At 43.2% G+C, this 18541-nt stretch overlaps 1 protein-coding gene across 2 annotated transcripts; it reads right to left on the bottom strand.

Moving 5' to 3' along the window:
- Positions 1 to 620: 620 nt before the first annotated feature.
- Positions 621 to 18269, bottom strand: RNF20 (ring finger protein 20). Of its 2 annotated transcripts, XM_029959940.1 has the most exons (20): positions 18136 to 18269; positions 17448 to 17618; positions 17178 to 17345; positions 16931 to 17078; positions 16580 to 16762; positions 15459 to 15577; positions 14500 to 14646; positions 14231 to 14308; positions 13789 to 13908; positions 12351 to 12530; positions 12056 to 12191; positions 11303 to 11424; positions 10581 to 10978; positions 9873 to 9990; positions 7754 to 7903; positions 6576 to 6788; positions 4592 to 4717; positions 3411 to 3551; positions 2993 to 3094; positions 2606 to 2782 (listed from the first exon to the last, which is right to left on the bottom strand). In XM_029959940.1, the coding sequence occupies exons 2-20, from the start codon at positions 17574 to 17576 to the stop codon at positions 2606 to 2608; spliced, it is 2955 nt and encodes a 984-aa protein (XP_029815800.1). In that variant the 5' UTR covers positions 17577 to 17618; positions 18136 to 18269. The 2 variants fall into 2 exon arrangements, with proteins under 2 accessions (XP_017928364.1, XP_029815800.1); XM_018072875.1 differs by lacking the exon at positions 18136 to 18269 and having other exon boundaries at positions 621 to 2782; positions 17448 to 17611.
- Positions 18270 to 18541: the final 272 nt, after the last annotated feature.

Genomic DNA, 18541 nt, shown 5'->3' with positions numbered 1-18541 from the left:
TAAACAAAAATATGTGTTTTGCTTCAAAGTTCCAACCTAAACACCCAATCCTGCAAAAACTGAGCCTTCATTTAAAACCAAAAATGTAAGTGTAAGAACGTTCACCACCTAATAATTAATGTTCTGCAAATATCTTTTCTGCTGGGTGCCTGAGGGGCTGCTCCCATGTCAAATACAGAATAGGGATTGCTCCAAATTACCGCAGCCATCTACTAGAACCTTTTAGGAGAAGATCTAATTATTGTTGCCCAACAGAGATGTATTTTGGCGTGTTATTTTCTTCAGTTATTGCACCAGCCTGATTCCCCAGAAGACAGAAAAGATTGTTGTAACTTTCCATGGATGTCAGTGACATGTTACGGGGGAGGATTTGCTGTGACAGAGGGTGCACTGGAGACTGGAGGTGAGGCGTTTTCTTTGTCACCTGAGACACTGAATTTAGAGGGACTTTTGATAATACTTGTCACCCCTTTACTTCTTTAACCCTCACACTTCTAGTTCTGGTAAGCTTTTAATTATTTTAATTATTTCCACTCATTCTGGCAAACAGACCATCTAAAATTTTCAGTTTCTCAATGTTTAAATTACAAGCACAGAGAGAAATTCAGTGATTTCCAAAATGATCTTGAAATAAACTATTATTTTATTACAAACCAAACCACTAACATTTTTCTTGGTAAGGCAAGAGAAAACAGAAGTTTCCAAATCTCCTCTGTGAAATTAATCCAGATTGTTTCAAGTATCTGTTTCCTACCATGACCAGAGTGATCCCAACATGGCCAGCATACACACAAAAGTTTCAAGCTTTATTTCAGTAGAAAGGTGATGCAACTTTGTGACTGGGAAAGGAGCAATGGGCTTTGTTCAGGGGCTGTTTAGTTCAGATGGTTGTTCACAGCTGTAAAAGGAAGTCTGCTGTTGTAGCAAAGCTGTTTGAAGATGCAGTTGGTTGTTGAACCAGGTCCTGATTTTGATGAACAAACATTCGCACCTCACAATCTACAACAAGCATTAACATATGGCTCTTTCTCCAACTTGATGCCACAAACTGTAATCTAGGGAGCAACTTCCAGTGAAAGAGGAGAGAGTTCTACTGTCTTTTCTTCTAACAGCACTTACACCACACCAGAAGTTCTCAGCATCCCAGCTTCCCCTTGGAAAGGTAGGGCCACCTGTTCCTTCACTCTTTTCAGCGTTCATAATAATTTACAAGGTTTAATTCATATATTCTGAATGTTTTCAAAAAGATAATAATGCACACTGTAAGACAGTCTGTGATTAATTAATTTTACTACTGTTTCTATTACTACTATTTTTATTACTACTGTTTCTATTATTTCCTATAGTGAACACAGGAAGGTAGCACAGTTTTCATGGTTCAGGGAAGAGACACACACGAGACAAACCTCTTGAGAGGTGCACCTTCCAAGAAAATTAAGTTTACAGGAGAAACACTACACCCTGTGAAGGAATGTTGCAAATAAATTACTTCACATTTTGCTTTTAGGAGCAGACTTAAAATACAGCTGCAACTAGAGGGAGCATAGAGACTATAACTCATGCCACATCCTTTCTCAAAATTCCCAGCAGCCATGTCAAAACGGCTGCAGAAACAGTCCAGCATCTTGGTCCTTCTCTTGTGTCAGAAATAAGATACTGGAGTTACATCCAAAAGGACAAAACTTGTTTTAGTCATGCATAACGTAAAGGCGGAGGAAGAAGTTAATCTCTCTACTTGAGAAGCTTAAAACTTGTGAAAAATGTTTCCAGTAACTGAACAAAGAACAGGAGACCAGGCAAATACTACCAGAGGCAAGAAAACCAGAAAAAAACGCAAAAAAACCAACAAAAGCTTTAATTAGATTTTGTGCATAAAGAGATTCATCTTTCTGGCAAAGCTGAAACAAAGGAACCCCTAAAAATCCTTATTTTATAAGGACAATGACAGTGATGCCTCAGCCTAAGGGAAGGTGCCTGTATCAACCAGGGTTCATCAGTGGAATGCTATTTTCTAAGATTCTCTGACGTCTTACCTTTCTCCTCCTCTGGATACTAAGATGTGTGTGTGCTTCTGGGGCTAGGAAGGATCTTTACTAATGCACCATCCCTAAGAGGTTCTTGCCCTGACTCAGGAAGATACATGCCTAAGGAGTGACTCCACTGAAGTCTAAAGATTTGGTTATCTGGCCTGTTAATTGGGAAACTATTCACTCTCAGAAGCACTACCATACCTTGATGGGATTTAATAATATCCAAAGCAAACTCCTCGTAATAATATAGGTCTCACTAATCTCTGCTGCACCACAGACAGCTTTCATCACATCAAGGCAGGACTTCAGTCAGAGGTTCCCAGCTTAGCAGTGTGATAGTGACGGATGGAAAATTTCCTCTCAGGTACAAAATATCCAAAAAACCAAGAGCAAGAACAAAAGGAAAGGGGGCAAGAAAGGAACCAAGATCTGGAATCTGTTTCTTTCCATACCCTAAACACACTTCCCAGAAGACACTGCAGATCAGCTGACAGAAGCCATGACTGCCCTGTGAGTGGTGGCCACAGAAGGTGAGGGGAGGCTGGGTGGTCAGCGTGAGCAGCAGCTTCCCAGGATCAGCCAATGTAGATCCTGTGGAAGTCGTTGGCCCCAAAGGCCGCGTTGCACTTGGGGCATTTGCGCTGTCGGGTGTCGTAGCGCGTCTTCACACACTCAAAGCAGAAGACATGGAAGCACTTGGTGAGCACAGCGTCCTTCTTGCGCATGTTGCAGCACGGGCAGGTCAGACGGGCCTGCAACACATAAATGTTACTGTGAGGGCCCACTGTGGTCGATCAGAGGTGTTGAAAGATGTCTGGAGATGAAGGTCCCTCCATTCCTCACAAGGAGAATATGGTTTCTTCAACCCCAGATAATGGACAAGAGATGCGAAATATTCAAAGCGTACCTACAGAGCTTTTTGACTGAAGTAAAGAGGGAAGTTAATAGACACAACTACTCACCTTGTAATCCTTGATTTCTTCCATTAGTATCTCATCACAGTTGGGAACCATGTCAGGCTTCTTTGTGGTCTCCAGCTTCCTGCGCAACCTAGAAATGTCTTCCTGTATAAAAACAAGAGACTAAGTGAATGAGCAGCATATTCTCTGTCACAGCTTCTTCAGAGACAAAAGAGAACATGTCAACAGTGCACCTGGCTAAGTTGTGCCACCCATACTTTCATCCCCCAACATTATCTGATGCCACAAGTATTGTCAGTTATCAGTGGAAAAACCTGAAAGAGCCAAGACCTGATGAAGCTGAAGTCAAAGTGAAACTGGACACCAAAATAGTGTAGTTGAAACCCACTCCAAGCTCGATGTCCAAGAAGATGGACACTAAAGCAGACAGATACTAAAGGATTGTGCACAGGGTATATACCTCAGCCCTTTTGAAGTTAAACATCTCTTTTTCTCTAGTTACTCTGTTTTCCACAATCTCCTCCTGGAAGTCATGTAACTTCTTCTGAGCCAGCTCTAGCTGGGCTTTCAGATCATCTGCAAGCTGGGCTGCATCCATGGCCTGAAAAAGAAAACCTGTACAGAAGTACCAAACATGGAAAAATAACTCTAGTGATTTCTAGTCCCTCTGCCTGGCAATTCAAGACTGCTCACGGAATACTACTCATACTGATGGAGATCTGGTTTTGCATCTCTTTCTAGTACTTCAAAGTGAAATAACTAGAATTATTCCCTAAGCATCACTTCAGTGGCAAAATACTTTATTATTAACAAGTTCAAATCATTTAGCTTCAAGATCCCTCTTCAGCAGAGCCAAACCCTATCACAATGCAAAGCATGTCTCTTAGAAAAGCACTAATGACCACACAATTCTCTTCTTCATGTATTTTTAGCCTTCCAGCCTCCACATTTTCTCTATTGTTTAGAGGCAGTTGTATAGGTGAAGTAGATGGAAATTCAAGCAAGATAAGTGTTTTGAAGCATTTTCTCTTCACCAGTTCTCCTTTAATCTTCTAACCAAGTTCCCTCAATACCAAAGATTGTCATGTTAAGCACAAGTGACTGTGCTGAATTCTCCCCAGTTCCTCTTCATAGTGATATTTCTGCTTTCCTTTCTGCCTGTTTTAATGTCATTCCTGCATTTCTACTAAAACTATAAAAGCAAAGGCAGCATCAACCATGAGACTTTGTCTTATTTTACTGGTAACAGATCTACTTTATTGATCTTAGATATTCGCTTAAAGTCTTAGCACTCCCCAGTCATATTCCCCCTTTATTTATCCCATCTTTTTTATAAAAGCTTTGACCCCAGTTAGCTTTATCTGGCTGCTGCCTCTTCTTTCATGATAGGTTTCCTATAAAGGCATCTTACTTCAGCACCCTGATCAGCCTTTCACAGAAACATACATGACCTGCTCCTCTTTATCAAAGGAAACATCAGTCTACAGTACTTTAATCAGTGTTCTCTTCAAGACTCCTAAGCCTTCTGTCCAAAACCAGGGAATATCAGGTTCTGTAACAACAGCGAGAGCTGAGAGCCTGCTATGCCTTCTGCAAGGCAACAGCTCCATCTTACAATCCAAGACGGAATCACTCACTCACCTTGCGTTTGTTCATTTCCAAGGCTTGCGTTCGCAGACCCAGCTCCTTCTCTCCTGTGCCAATACTGCTCTGTAGTAAGTGTTCCTTTTCCTCCAGCTTACGTACAACCTGCAGCTGGGCATCCACCTTGGAAAGCAGGAGAGAAGGTGCAGAAGGAATGAAATGCACACTCTGTGGGTCTTCAGAGCTGCCATTAAAGCTGCATGTTAAAACTATCTCTGCATCCCCAGCACAAAGGAGCATCAGCTTGCCTTTTTCTCACTGAACAGCAACCCAGCAGTCCAAGAGCTGTATCCAGATCTCTCTGGTGAGCACTTTAAAACTTAGCAGTCAAATATTTGCAATGAAGATGTTTTAATTTTCAAACAGTGGCTTAAAGAATTGTTGCAAGGTAGTGCATAGCTCCACTTTGGTTCCAAGGATGGCAGAATACAGAATCATAGAATGGCTTGGATCGGAAGGAACCTTAAAGATCATCCAGTTCCAAACCCCCTGCCACGGGTAGGGACACCTTCCACTAGACCAGGTTGCTCAAAGCCTCATCCAACCTGGCCTTGAGCACTTCCAGGGATGGAGCACCTACAACCTTTCTGGGAAACCTGTACCAGGGCCTCACCACCCTTTGTGTAAAGAATTTCTTCCTAATATCTAATCTAAACCTGCTTTCAGTTTAAAACCATTGTCCCTTGTCCTGTCACCATCTGCTCATAAAAAAAGTTGCTTTCCCTCTTTTTCTAAGCCACCTTCAAGTACTGGAAGGCCACAATGAGGTCTCCTTAGACCCTCTCCAAGCCTGTCCTCGTAGCAGAGGTGCTCATCCCCTCTGATCATATTTGTGGCCTCCTCTGGACTTGTTCCAACAGGTCCATGTCCTTCCTGTGCTGAGGACACCGGAGCTGGAAGCAGCACTGCAGGTGGGGTCTCACGAGGGCAGAGTAGAGGGACAGAATCCCCTCCCTTGATCTGTTGCCCACGCTGCTTTTGATGCAGCCCAGGATATGTTTGGCTTTCTGGGCTGCCAGCACACACTGCCAGCCCATGTCCAGCTTTTCATCCACCAGAACCTCCAAGTCCTTCTCCGAAGGGCTGCTCTCAATGACTTCTTTCCCAGACTGTACTTGTACTCATGCCTGAGATAGTTCTCACTGAACCATAGTTTCCAGCTTCTCCTGCTTGTTACCAATATATACGGGTATATGTAGAAGATACAGGCAAAAGTATCATTACAACATGGAAATGACTTCCCACTTTCCTTCTCCCATCTGTTCTCCATAGCAATGAACCTCTAGGACATTTCATGCTCCATACAGCAGTCTCAGTTTCTTACTGGGACAGGTCTCTTTGATGTCTGACACACCATTCCTAAGTTAATTAGGGGAGTATTCCCTCCTGTACTGATTTTGGTGAGGATACAGTTAATTCTCTTAACAGCAGCTCACATGCTGCTGTATTTTGCATTTGGGAGAAAAACAGTGTCAATAACTACTCTTTTAGCTCTTGCTAAGCAGTACTTACACAACATCAAGTCCTTGTATGTCTCATGCCACCCACAAGCAAGTAGGCTGAGGGTGCACAAGCAGCTGGGATACCACTTAGCCAGGACAGCTGATCCACCTGACCCAAGGGGTATTCCATACCACATGATACTGTGCTCAGCAACAAAAGCTGGTGGAAAGGAAGAAGCGGGAGGGTGTTGAGAGTTGCAGCATTTATTAAGTAACAATTATGTATGATGGAGCCTTGCTCTCCCGGAGATGGCTAAACTCCTGCCTGCCATGGGAAGTGCTGAATTAATTCACTTGTGCTTTGCTTGTGTGCACATTTCCTGTAATTGCTGAACTGCATTTATCTCAACTCACTCATTTTCTCACTTTTGCCTTTCTGATTCTCTCCCCTGACCCAGTCTGGAGCTGGCTACCAGAGATAACCAACACCTCCACCTTTCCCCACCAGTCCTGTTGTCCTCTCTCTTTTCCAAGGTTACCTGTGTCTTCAGTGTCAAAACTTGGTCTGCCAGCTCCTCCTTCTCCTCTTTCAGGAGCTTGTGGATCTGGTTGGACTTGATGCGTTCTGACATCAGCTTGAAGTTGGCATCATCCTTCTCCCGCAGCTGTTGCATCAGGCGGATGTTCTGCTCTTGCATGTCTTCAAAGGCTTGGCCTGTGACATCCATTTCTGACAGCAAGGCCTCCTCCTCCTACAAAACAATCACAGGCTCTGGCAATACTGTCTCCTGTACCCTCTGTTGTGACCCTGAACATTTTACTCAGACACCAAACCTAGCACAGATGAAGGAAGATGTCTCAGTATCAAAGAACAGTATCTTCCCAGCAACCAAAAGAAAGTGCTCCCTAGAAATCCGCACCACAGTGGAGATACTCTGATTTTGAAGGTGTAAAAAAGTGATGGTCAGCTGTACAAGCATTCAGAGACTGTGGCTTGTCTGCTGGCAGAATCAGCTGTGCCACAGTCATTACCAGAGCTGGGCAGAAACCAACTCTCAGCTTCCAGCAGCTACCTGGACAGCTGTCAGTTACACCAGGCCAGGGATTCTACACGTGGACAGCTCGGCAGCATCCAGCTAACACACTGCCAAGCCCCTTCGACTCACTTCGACCTCTTCAACATTAAAGGAGTAAGTGACAAGACAGAGCAGTTCTGTTCTATAGTTAAAAGAATTTGAATTCTAAAAAAGTACATGTCAAGTCATTGGCTTGCCTCTCTGCTAATGAGGTGGTCCTGCTCTCTCACTGGATTAAGCCCTTTTTTGTAGAAGAGGGTATGTACCAGTACCATGCAAACATACTCACTATATGAACTTGTACAGATAATAACTTTCACAAAGAAATTTAAACCTCCTCCCCTAGTGGCTGATTCAGCCATTTCTCCTCTGTGGTCTTCACCAAGGCCACAGGTTTAATTGTTATCAAACATTCCCCCCCATCACCTGCCATGAGGTTTGTGACACTCTCCAGTTGTGGGGTTTTTGATAGCTGTTGGTGGGGTTTTTGCATGTTCATTTTTTTCCCTTCGATAAACAAGGACCAAACTCACATCTCTGGCCCATACAGATACCTCTCAGATAATCTTCCTGGCTGCAACCCGAAGGCAGTTCCTTCACAGGTGTTCCATCCAGAACAGAACTCATCAGGAACTTCTCACCTGCTTAGCCATGGCTAGTTTCTTCTGTAAATACTCAATTTGTTCTTCCACTGCTCGGATCTTGCGGAGGGCATCCTCATCAGCCATCTTTTTGCTCTCCTTTTTCTCCTTGTCTTCCAATTCTTTCACCCTCTGCCTTAGTTCTTCCAGCTACAAGGACAAACCACAAATGACTCTTAACATGAGGATGCGGCCTGAACATTGTTAAGTGCCTGTTTTCCCCACAAATTCTCTGAAACACTGAAGAAACTACCTTAAAAGTATGGGAAAAGAAAGCCCATTCTATTTTGACAGGACAGAGTGTTACTGGCAGATGGACCACTGAGACAGGCTGTAAGCCTAAGATCTTGATTTCAAAACCTTTGAAAATTCCGTAGAATCTTTTATCACAGTAGGAACATCAGTCTCTTGCAGTTTTATATGTAAGAGTATATGGATAGAGAGCATTTGCTCCTTTAAGGGCATCCAGTCAAGGACCTGCTTCAATATAGAAAGAGATAATAACAAGGAAGTAAAACAAAACATAGAGACACAAAACTGGAAGACAAATGGTAAAGGAGGCAGTTGATGCCCTAGGATTTTTAGCCTTTTGTAGATTTTAATGTAGCTGTATAGTCTATCACACTTTAGTAGTTAACACTAATCAAACCCTACTCCCCTATTTCATATCGAGTTTTCTAAATTCTTTAGGTTTGTTTAGGCTCCTTTTCAAGGCATGACTATAGTAAACACATTCTGTTTATGAACATTGGCACCCCAGGCCTGAACAACAAGATACCATCACAGTCAAAGCAATCTTCAAGCCTGGAACCTTGGAGAATCTCCAAAGACAGTACGTGCTGTAAAGAAGAGGAAGATTAGGAAGAAAGGGGTCTTAGGACTCCTCGACTCAATTTCGGAGAGGCGTGCCAGGGGGCAGATTTGGGGAGGATCTGAGGGGGTTGGATTGGATGGATAATATCCATCCAGGATTGGATGGATAATACTATAAAATTGTGGAACTCCTTGCACCAAAAGGCCTTCATTAAAGAGCTATTCTCCATCGTATCTACACTTGTGAGTTTTATTCTGCTCCCAATTTTAAGGCGGCACAGTGATAACCTGGACAGTCACACCAAGTGATGAGGGCATTGAGACTGTGAGAATGTTTATTCCAACAAAGTTATGTGACTGTGGGAGAATGAGGAAACTAAAAACAAAATTTGTAGAGAGACAGACATGAAAAACAAACATGGACACAAACAGATGAAGGAAACTTCCCCAGTCACAACACTTAATAAGCTTCCAAGCAAATACAGGCAGCACTTCCAGGAAGATCAACCTGGACTTTGCAACTGGTAAAACTATAAACCAGGAGTGGATCCTGAATTGTGAGGGCTGTGGGAACTGACAGAGTTGTGCAAACCCAGAAGTTGATGTGCCAGGAAAGGAAGAGCAAGGATGAACAAAGTGGGATTAGACAGAGAAGGGTATAAAAGGAGCCAATCGCATGTAAAATGTGGGCAGTCAGTGCACACCTGTCTGGCTAAGCCCTGCCCATGACCACTGCAGCCTGTCCTGTCTTATCTTCTTGTATCTTTATATTAGATATTTTCTTAACTATCTTTGTGTAATCTATCTCTTTACCTCATGTACATGTGTGCTGCACAGAGTAAGTGCTAGCTATAGGTGAGACCTGTTTGTGAAGGTAAAAGGGGCCTGGAACCACAGGGGTACCAAACACACAGAGGAGTGTGCTGGTACTTGTATGTGCCTGTGAACCTGGAGATTGGTGAGTGCATGTGCCTGCACTTGTGACATTCTGCATGTACCAGCTGAATAGGAAGGGACTGGTCTATGCTTTCGTTTCATGAGTCCTATATGCACATGCTGCTGAAGAAAGCATCTGGTCTGTGACAGTCTGACTGGCTGTGTATTTCTGGGATGTGTGCTCATCTCCGCTACCAGCTGAATCTGCAACTGAGAAAGTGGAACCATTTGTTTCAGCCAGAGCAAAGGGATCATCCTTTCCCAGAGGAGAATGTCCCAAAATCTCTCTGTTCGTATCCAGACCATTCCAAACTCCCTTCTATAAGGGAGTTTGCTCTAAAGAGCAAAAGGGAAGAGAAATTAGATTTACCTCAGCTTTTGCCTTCTTCTCAGCTGCCATCAGCTGCACTTTGTCTCTCTGCTCTTTGGGGGCAGAGCGGTACATGTCGAGCAACAGCTTCATCTCCTTCTGGCTCTCCTGGGCCTTCCTGGAGACAGGGAGACAAGACTGTGAGAACATGGCAGGAACCCCACCCTGTTACATAGCCAGCAGGAGAGTCTGAGCAATATTCTCTCCATCCCCCATGTGGATACGGAGTCCTCCTTGGCTCATCTTATTGCGGTAACATAAAACGGCCAAGGAGTACAGGCTCGAAAAGAAACATGTTCAGGCACATGGGCTGAAAAGCCAAGAAAAGTGGGGTGGAGAGGAAATATGTACCCTAATAGTGAGCTACAAAACTATCCACCTCTGCTCTGGTAAGGATCCAGGAGAGGGAAGGCTGCTGTGTTCTTTATTAATAACCTGCTGCTGTAAAGTTTTACACTACTGTTATGACAGCAACAAATAAATATTACTTCATCCATATCACGAAGTCGGTTTTGGTAACTCATGTTGTAGGCTGTTGTAAAAGAAATGTAACTACATTGACCAGATCACAATCAGATATGGAGGGTGCTAGGAAACTCCTCCTCCGTTTCAGTGACACTAATCTCGTAAGAGCAAGCCACGTGTCTCACACAAACACCCCTGTTTGGGCACTGCTCAAGCAGGAAAGGAAGGGACAACAACTCTTACTTGAGCTCAGCCTTCAGCTGCTTGATCACTTCAGCCTCCTTCTTTCTTCCATCTTCATGCTTCCCCTTCTCCTTCTCTTTGGATTCTCTCTCCTTCTCAGATTCCTTCTGCTTCTGCTTTTCCCGCTCTCGTTCCTTTTCCTTTTCTTTCTCTTTTTCTCGCTCTCTCTCTTTCTCCTTTTCCTTCTCTCGTTCCCTCTCCCTCTCCCGTCTCTCTCGCTCCCGTTCCTCTTCATCTCGCCGGGCCTTCATTTCATTTACATCTTCAGCAGCAGCCTTGGGGACAGACACTTGGGCAGAAGGATCCTCAGGTTCCTGCTTAATCTCTGGAGGTTCCTCCTTTGTGTCTTCAGTGCTGGACTGGGCCTGTAAGAGAGCACTGCCACTGCGAGAGCGGATCTATTGTGGAACAGCAAGAAAGATGACACAGAAGAACAAAAACCATTAAGTTCTTAGCCAGAAATCTACCTTTTCCCTTGTCTCCCCAGATCCATGATTCCATGCCCCCTTTGTACCTGCTACTGCTTTTCAAGGAGCACTACACAGCTACAAAGGAATACCATTCATCTGATAAAAGGAGGTAGAAGAGTGTAGGGCTCCACTGAAAATCACACTGCATCCTGCATGCCTGATCAGAAAGGCTGATATTGCAGGCAAGGGTGACAGCATTCCTCCTCCTCCCAAGCACTTCCTCTTCTTTTCTGACATTCCCTGCTGTGATACCTTGCTCAAATCAGACTGCGCCTCCCTCAGCTTGCGCTTGTATCTCAACACCTCTCCCTTCAGCTGGTGGTTGTGATTTTGGAGGCTGCTGATGAGATGACGCATCTCTCGGTTAATTGGACCTACAAAAACAGAAACAAAACTGTAACAAACCACACTTTGGTCAACCCCCTGCAAGGACTTTCATGGACATGGAAAACAAGTTAAGTGTCAGTGACAAAGAACCAAAATAAGACTTAGCATTCTGCCACACAACGGAGCAACACGACACATTTGCAGAAAAAAGTCATGTACAGTCCTAATTTCCCATTAACATTACTTTTTTCCCCATGATCCTAAGGGAAACATGTCATGCTACAAAAAATCTCTATGATTTAAATGCTATTTTAGAAATAACTTCTTTACTTCCTCTGGTGATATTTGAAAATTACTGCTTTCCTATCTAGGTTGTCATTCCACACTTGTAAACGAATCCTCCCCCTTTCAAGTAATTTTTAATAATACCCTGTCATAAACCAAGTTATTAGCAAAATATATGTATTATTGAGCATGTAAATGGAAGTCAGATAACATGGAACTGGCCTCCCAATAAAACACAGGAAGAGCTTTGTTTTTCAAGATAAAGAGACATGTCAGAACAAGTATTTGACAATAACAAAGAATCAACCCAGGTGTTTTATTGCAGTGTAGCCTCTAGCGGGCATTGGGGGGCAGGTGGTATTTGTTTTTAGGCACAGCAGAACAACACCGTACCTGCTTGCTCATTGGCAGCAAGGGTCTGCTCAAATTCTATCCTCAACATCTCGTATTCTTTGCGGACTTGTGCCAAGGTGTCCTCCAGCTGAATCACCTCCGTGCGCAGCTTCTTGTGCAGGCCGACCTCATCCCTCTGAGGAGTGAAAAGGGAACAGATTAATGCTTTGAACCTGCTTTGAACATGAAGTACCAGAAAAGACTGAATTATTGCCGGAAAAGTAAATTTCCTGAGCTTTCCCAAAGCCACTCAGAGCCAGCAGTGCTCCCTGGTCTGGTGGAGCAGACGTGTTACCTCAATGAGCTCCACCTGGCGCTGGTGTGTGGCACGGGTGCCATGGAGCAGCGTGCGGGCCTCATCCAGATGTGCCTTCAGCTGGAGACTCTCGTTATACAGAACAGAAAACTGGGATTGCATGCAGCGGTACTCCGGGGTCTCCTTCACAGCCTCTTCTACTGCACGTCGCAGCTCAACCTAGCAGGGACACAGGAAAATGCCACAAAAATTATCCCCTTGCCTTTGGTTTTTATTTAACAAGATAGGAGAACAGTGAATCAAGCTGCCACAAGAAAAGACTAACGCAGAACTTCAACAGCATTGCTGTGCAGTAGGTGCAAGTAATATGCTTCAGTATCAATTTTAAAAGTCTATGCTTTCTGTGTCCACCACGCTATTTCTCTTGCACAGTCACATGACAAAATTTTTCACCCTTGGATTCTGAAATAGTTTCTTTCAAAGACATGAACTTGGAAAACATAATACACATTTTCAAGTGATTTACTGTAAACCATAATCACCTATATCAATAACGATGGACACACAGAAAAGTATGACAGACTAGAGAAAACCTATGTGCCAGTAGGCATTATGTTAGCCTGTTACCAAGTAAGACATGGTGACTGAAAGGAAGAGAAATGAGAAAAAAAACAGGTACAGAATCTGAATTTTCCTTACAAAAAAAAGTTAGTGAATGATTGTGACTGCCAGCAGTAAAACAGACACATATATAGATGCATACACCTTAATACTACTGAAGAGAAAAAAAGAAGTTGTAAACTGAAGAGTAGTTCTCTCAAAACAAACTCATGTGGATAAACAGTATTTAGAGATGCCTCAAGATAGTCCTTGGAACCAGATGTCTTAAACTTAGGTTATCAGGTCAGACATTTTTTGTAACAGGCTAACAGATCTACTGACCACTAAGATGACATCTGGATTATTCTCTCCATCATATACTTATCTACTACAGAGTCACAGCTTTTTGTGTTACCACCATTAAAACACCAGAAACTCATATGCTGTTTTCCATTCTCCCACAATCCGAAAGACAAAAATTCATCGACTCTTTCAAGAGCCTCTTTCTCCTACACAAGGTTCCTCGATTTTTTCATTTGTCTGGCTCCTCTTGTACAGGGTATGGGGAAGGTGGAAGAGGAGTCAATACTTGTAATGAGGTGAAAGCAGTTCTAACTAGACATCATTAAAATGTCCAGAATGGAACACAGGATGGAAAACATTCTAATTTCCAACAATGACCACATGGTGTCACTAACACAATGAATTGCAAGGGTTAAGTCCCAAACTTGCTAATTGTACCTTGTACGAAGTTTAACATCACTGACAGAGCAAGCACAGAACAGAACAGTGCTAGCGAGGTTTTCTGGACACAGCCCAGCAAAACAAAGGAGAGGCCAACACACAAAACACCTTCAAACAGTTACAGATATCTCACCTTGAGTTTTTCATTCTGTGTTGTTACTTCCTCAAGATCCTGGCGTAGTTCCTCCAATTCATTGAGGCGATTCCCAGCAAGCTCTTTATTCTCTTCCAGCTCTGCATTCATCTCCTCAAACTGTTGGAGATAAATTGCTTTTAAATCCTACTGTTAATGTCTCTCCTGAAGGTACTAATGAAGTAACTGTTTATGCAGTAACAGAAATTACAGACTAAACAGTCAGGTAACATTACCAAGTCAAAGTCTACTTCCACCCGGTCTGTTTCTTAAGCAGGAAACTTGCATACAGACAAAATGGTTTGCCCAGAGTAACCCACATCTGTGGCAAAGGATCTAAAATTATCTAAAATAAGTATGTAAATTCTGTTCCAATCTATGGCCCCACGCACAAGCTCTCCTTTATTCTTCCCCTTGCCTGCAACCAAGCCCCTGACATTACCTTGCGGGCATTAATGGTGATTGTGCCCCCATAGAGGCTGCTCCCAGCTCCATACACCTTGTAGCCTTTGGAATTTACCTGCAAAAAAAGCCGTAGATTTCATCAAGACCCAGTTAAGTATTAGCAAGACTGCCGATACAGCAAATCCAAGACCAAAGATGGTATACTGCAGATTCTCAGTTCTCACAGTGAAGTACCATGAGGTGATGTCACACATCCCAAAACTGCACCCATTTCTCTGGTTTCCTGGCAAAGAGGGCAGTACTTACTCGTTCCAGAACATCTGCTAAGTGGCGGTTGAGCCTCTGCTCCCTCTTGCGTATCTTGTCAATGTCCCACTGAAGGTCATCAATCATCGTCTCCAGAACAGACACCCGGGATTCTGCTGTCTCCATTCTCTCTTGCAGCTTGGAGAACTGTAATCAGAAGGGTGTTTCAGTCAGCAGACTGAATAAAATCAACTTTTCCTGAGGCTGCTCACTAATAGTTTTTCTCTTAATTCATCATGTCCTTTCCATTTTTTGCTGTGGTGACAGACTCCATGAACGCTCCTGAATTTTACTCTGCCTGAATCCCAAGACAGTAACAAAAATAAGACAAAACTGAAAATGAAGAAAGAGCAAGAAACTGGTAATATCTGGCAAAACACAGAGGCAGCCATCTCAGCTTGTTCAAAGGCTTTGTTTTCAATCTTTTCAATCCATATGTTCATTTACCCTACAGACCATATAAATGCTCAGTGGTCTAACACTGACCAAGATCAGTGGTAACACAATTTTTAAAGGAACTGAAGCCTCCAAAACAAATAGTGCCAATAATTTGAATCCCTTAGTCACTGGGATCATCTTGTCATTGATTTCATTACACTTTCATACACAATGCAGAGGAACTAAGGAATTTAGAATCACGGAGATGTCACGTCAAGTGTCTTAGGTGTTTACACAACCCCTTCGCATCACCTTTCCATTTGCTCTGCTCTGCTCTCTTCTAATATTGAATCCATTCAACTCATTGATTTGGTTATACTCTTCCCTATGGTCATGTAACAAGCAAATCGATCTGAATGATACAGAAAATCTATGTACAGTTCTCCACTACAATAACCCTTTTCATAACTTTCCAACTGTGCTGCTCCTGTCCCTCTCCAAGGAAGTAACCTGCTTTCCAGACTATAGTGACCACAAATTATGATAAGCAGGACCCCAAAGTAGATTTGTCTTTTTTATACCTCCTGAGACATGATCCGGTGCTTCTCCTGAAGAACATCAGCCAGTTCCTGCAGCCGTCCATTTTCATGTGACAGGTAGGTGTTAAGCTCCAGTACTGCTTCTTCCATCAATGAAATATCTGAAAGATAGACAACGAAAAGTAAATTAATGCAAATCAAGGAAGATTGGTTTTAATTCTTAAATAGCAAAGAGAGAAAGAAGAAAACAGAAAAGGAAATTTCTGGGTTTGTGTTTACTCTTTTGTTTTTATCTCTCCCACAGAGGGTTCCCAAGGGCCTGATCTCCATCAGAGAGCTTTGACAGTTTACAGCTAAGGACAGTAGCACTACCCTGCAACAACGCCAGACTTGTCAGAACTCCTTTATCAGAGCACAAAGAATACTCTGGACAGAAGGCAAACCATGGATGAGCTGATATTCCACCCAAGTTTTCACTCAAAAGCTTAAAATTCTACCCTTAAGCTAATGTTTTTTAGACAACCATCTGAGTGTAAAGTGAATCTATTACATTGATTTTTAGAGTCTAGTCATTTGGCTTTTTTCTGCAGAACTCTACTTTGTGTTTAAAACTGACAGCTACACCAAGACATTAGATGGGTACCATTTTGCTCAAAACTCAGTGGAAACTGAGTAGTTTTATATATATATATTTTATATATATATAAAATATATATATATAAAACTATACCTTTTACTAAACTCCCAGTGAGAAGGAGTCCAACAGCAGTCTGCAATGATGATTTCACTTCTTCACTTGTAAGCATGAAGCCTGTTACATGATGGCTGAGGACAGCAGGGTGATAAGGTTCAACTGCAATCTGTAACTTCCCAGGTGCATGAACACCTGGCAGAACTAACACTATACTGGTAGAAACAAGCTTTTTCTTAGCCCGACACACTGGGCAGAGCTCTCAGCATTCAAATTCACAGGTAGTTACAATACACTTCTAGCATATAGTCCTTTATTAGAGCTTTTTATAATGAGTTCAGAATGCCAGGTCAATTTATTTTGGAAAATAAACAAGCATGAAACAGACTAGGCCTTAATGTGCACAATGTAGTATCAGCTCTAAGGTGGGGGTTAGATGAGTGTTCTTGAAAACCTGTAACCTTGGTCATACCTCCACTGTTCAGCTTGTGAGACAGAACATCTACTTTCTCCTGTAGCTTGTCATACATTGTCACAATCTGGGCAACAGCACGGCGAGAAGACTCTACGCGCTCCTGCAGCTGGGATTCTATCTCCTCGCTGGTGCTGCTGGCCAGAGTAGCCAGGAAGGAGAATGCCGGTTCCAGTCCTTCCCCTGGGAACAGAAGGAGGCACTAGAAGGTAAATGTTATCTAGCAAATAACATATAACACATAATCTCCACAATCACAAAAGAGAGCCTCTGTCACCCTTTAGAAAGGGACATCAGCATTGTCCACAGCTGAAATCCATCTTTCCCACTGTCTCCAGACAGGTGTCTCACCTCGTTCCCTCTCATCTTTGCGCTCCTGGTTACTGTCAGAGTCTGGTTCAGGTTCTGGTACCACCAGTGCTTTTCTTTCAGACAAAAGGTCTCCAAGACCTTGGTCCAGATCGAAGCGTTTAAGGATGATGCGGATATTTTCATCAAACTGAATGATGGGACAGGCAAGGTAAGACAGAGAATGGATGTGAATAAAAGCAGTGCAATGGTACAGAAAAGAACAGTGTATAAAAAGCAGCAAACCAACCTGATTCCAGTATCGGTTGATGATCAGCAGAGATGCATCATCAGTGGCCTGCCGGCGCTCCAGCTTCTCTATGTGCTCCCGCAGCTCATCCTCGATGGCCTGACGCTGGTCCAGCATCTCTGCGAGCTTCCGGTTCTTGGTTTGCAGAGTCCGGATGTCCAGGTCCTCCTGTGCAGGGAAACGTGGCACACAAGACAGATCACAGACACGTTTTTGTATCCAGATGAAAAAGAGCAAGAGATTGAGTGGGGGTGTGCAAGAAGGACATACTGTTGAGGAAACACCACCAAGCTTGATGGTCTCCACCGTGGTCCCTGAATCTTCAACCCTCGCCTTCTTCTCCTGAGGGGCAGAAGGGCCAGGCTCTGCAGCTGCCCGTTTATTGCCAATTCCAGACATGGTAGCTGAAGCAAACAGGTTCCCACCTTCTCCAAATTCTTCCTGAATATGAAAGAACACTATTGAAAAAATCCCAAACACACACACATCCAATCAACTCGATTTGGGATTTTTAACAGACCAATCCATTACGGTAACAAGATGTGCAACACAGAACAGATCACATAACTCTAATGGTTTTGGAAAATACTTTAGGAAAGGAATGGGTTAAAAGTGGACGACAGGTGAGGAGGACTGTAGATCACTCAAGAGACCCTGTAGCCAGGAATAAGCCTTGACAGGGTGGTGATCCTCTGGCATGGACCGAGTTTAACAGTGCCACGTCCAGGTGAGGGTATCGTGTGTCCAGGTCTTGCTTTGCAGATCCCAAGGTTATCAAGGTAATGGAAATAAATTTACTCTTTGTGTTCTTGCTGTGAGTTTTTGCCTGCCTGTGTTGACTTGCACATTCTGACCAAACATTAAATGGTGAAAGACACCACTAGAATCAGCACTACAAACAGCAAGTTCAAGGGGAAAAAAATTCACTGTTCTGTAATGTTAAATGGAAGCACTGTACCTTATCACTGTCTTTGGAAAAAAATCTTCACGTAGGTTCAGTTGCTGCTTTTCTGTATTAACAAAAAGTATCAGGGTTAGATTTTAACAAACTGCTGAGACTGTGTATATGTGGCACCAAGTTCACCAAGTTCTCACCTTGGAGATAAGCCCTGTACTTATAAATCCTACAGAACTGAAAAACATCTCTCAGTCAAGGTTTGTAAAGACCCATTTCAAGAGCTTTCCTGTCTATCGGGAGATGCAGACACATTTGAAGAGAATCTATCCCTAAATTAACACACTTTGAAAAGCTCTGGACTAGTTAGAGAATCCCAGAACAGCTGAGGCTGGGAGGGATGTCTGGAGGTCACCTGCCCAGTGCTCCTGAAGGAAGTAAGGTCAAAGCAGGTTGCCAAGGGCCTTGT

This window comes from Manacus vitellinus, unplaced genomic scaffold (assembly GCF_001715985.3).
Source record: "Manacus vitellinus isolate BGI_N305 unplaced genomic scaffold, ASM171598v3 scaffold_23_pilon, whole genome shotgun sequence".
Taxonomy (NCBI): domain Eukaryota; kingdom Metazoa; phylum Chordata; class Aves; order Passeriformes; family Pipridae; genus Manacus; species Manacus vitellinus.
Note: the sequence above shows the minus strand (reverse complement) of the source record. Positions and strands in the feature narration are given on the sequence as shown.

Bases quoted from the DNA above. Each gene is read 5' to 3' on its own strand.
- RNF20 (XM_029959940.1), bottom strand. From the start codon at position 17,576: ATGTCTGGAATTGGCAATAAACGGGCAGCTGCAGAGCCTGGCCCTTCT. The intron at 16,763-16,930 runs GTGAGACACCTG...TTCTGTTCCCAG, and splicing joins CAAAGATGAGAGGGAACGAG to GGGAAGGACTGGAACCGGCA. The intron at 15,578-16,579 runs GTATGACCAAGG...TCTATCTTTCAG, and splicing joins TCACAAGCTGAACAGTGGAG to ATATTTCATTGATGGAAGAA.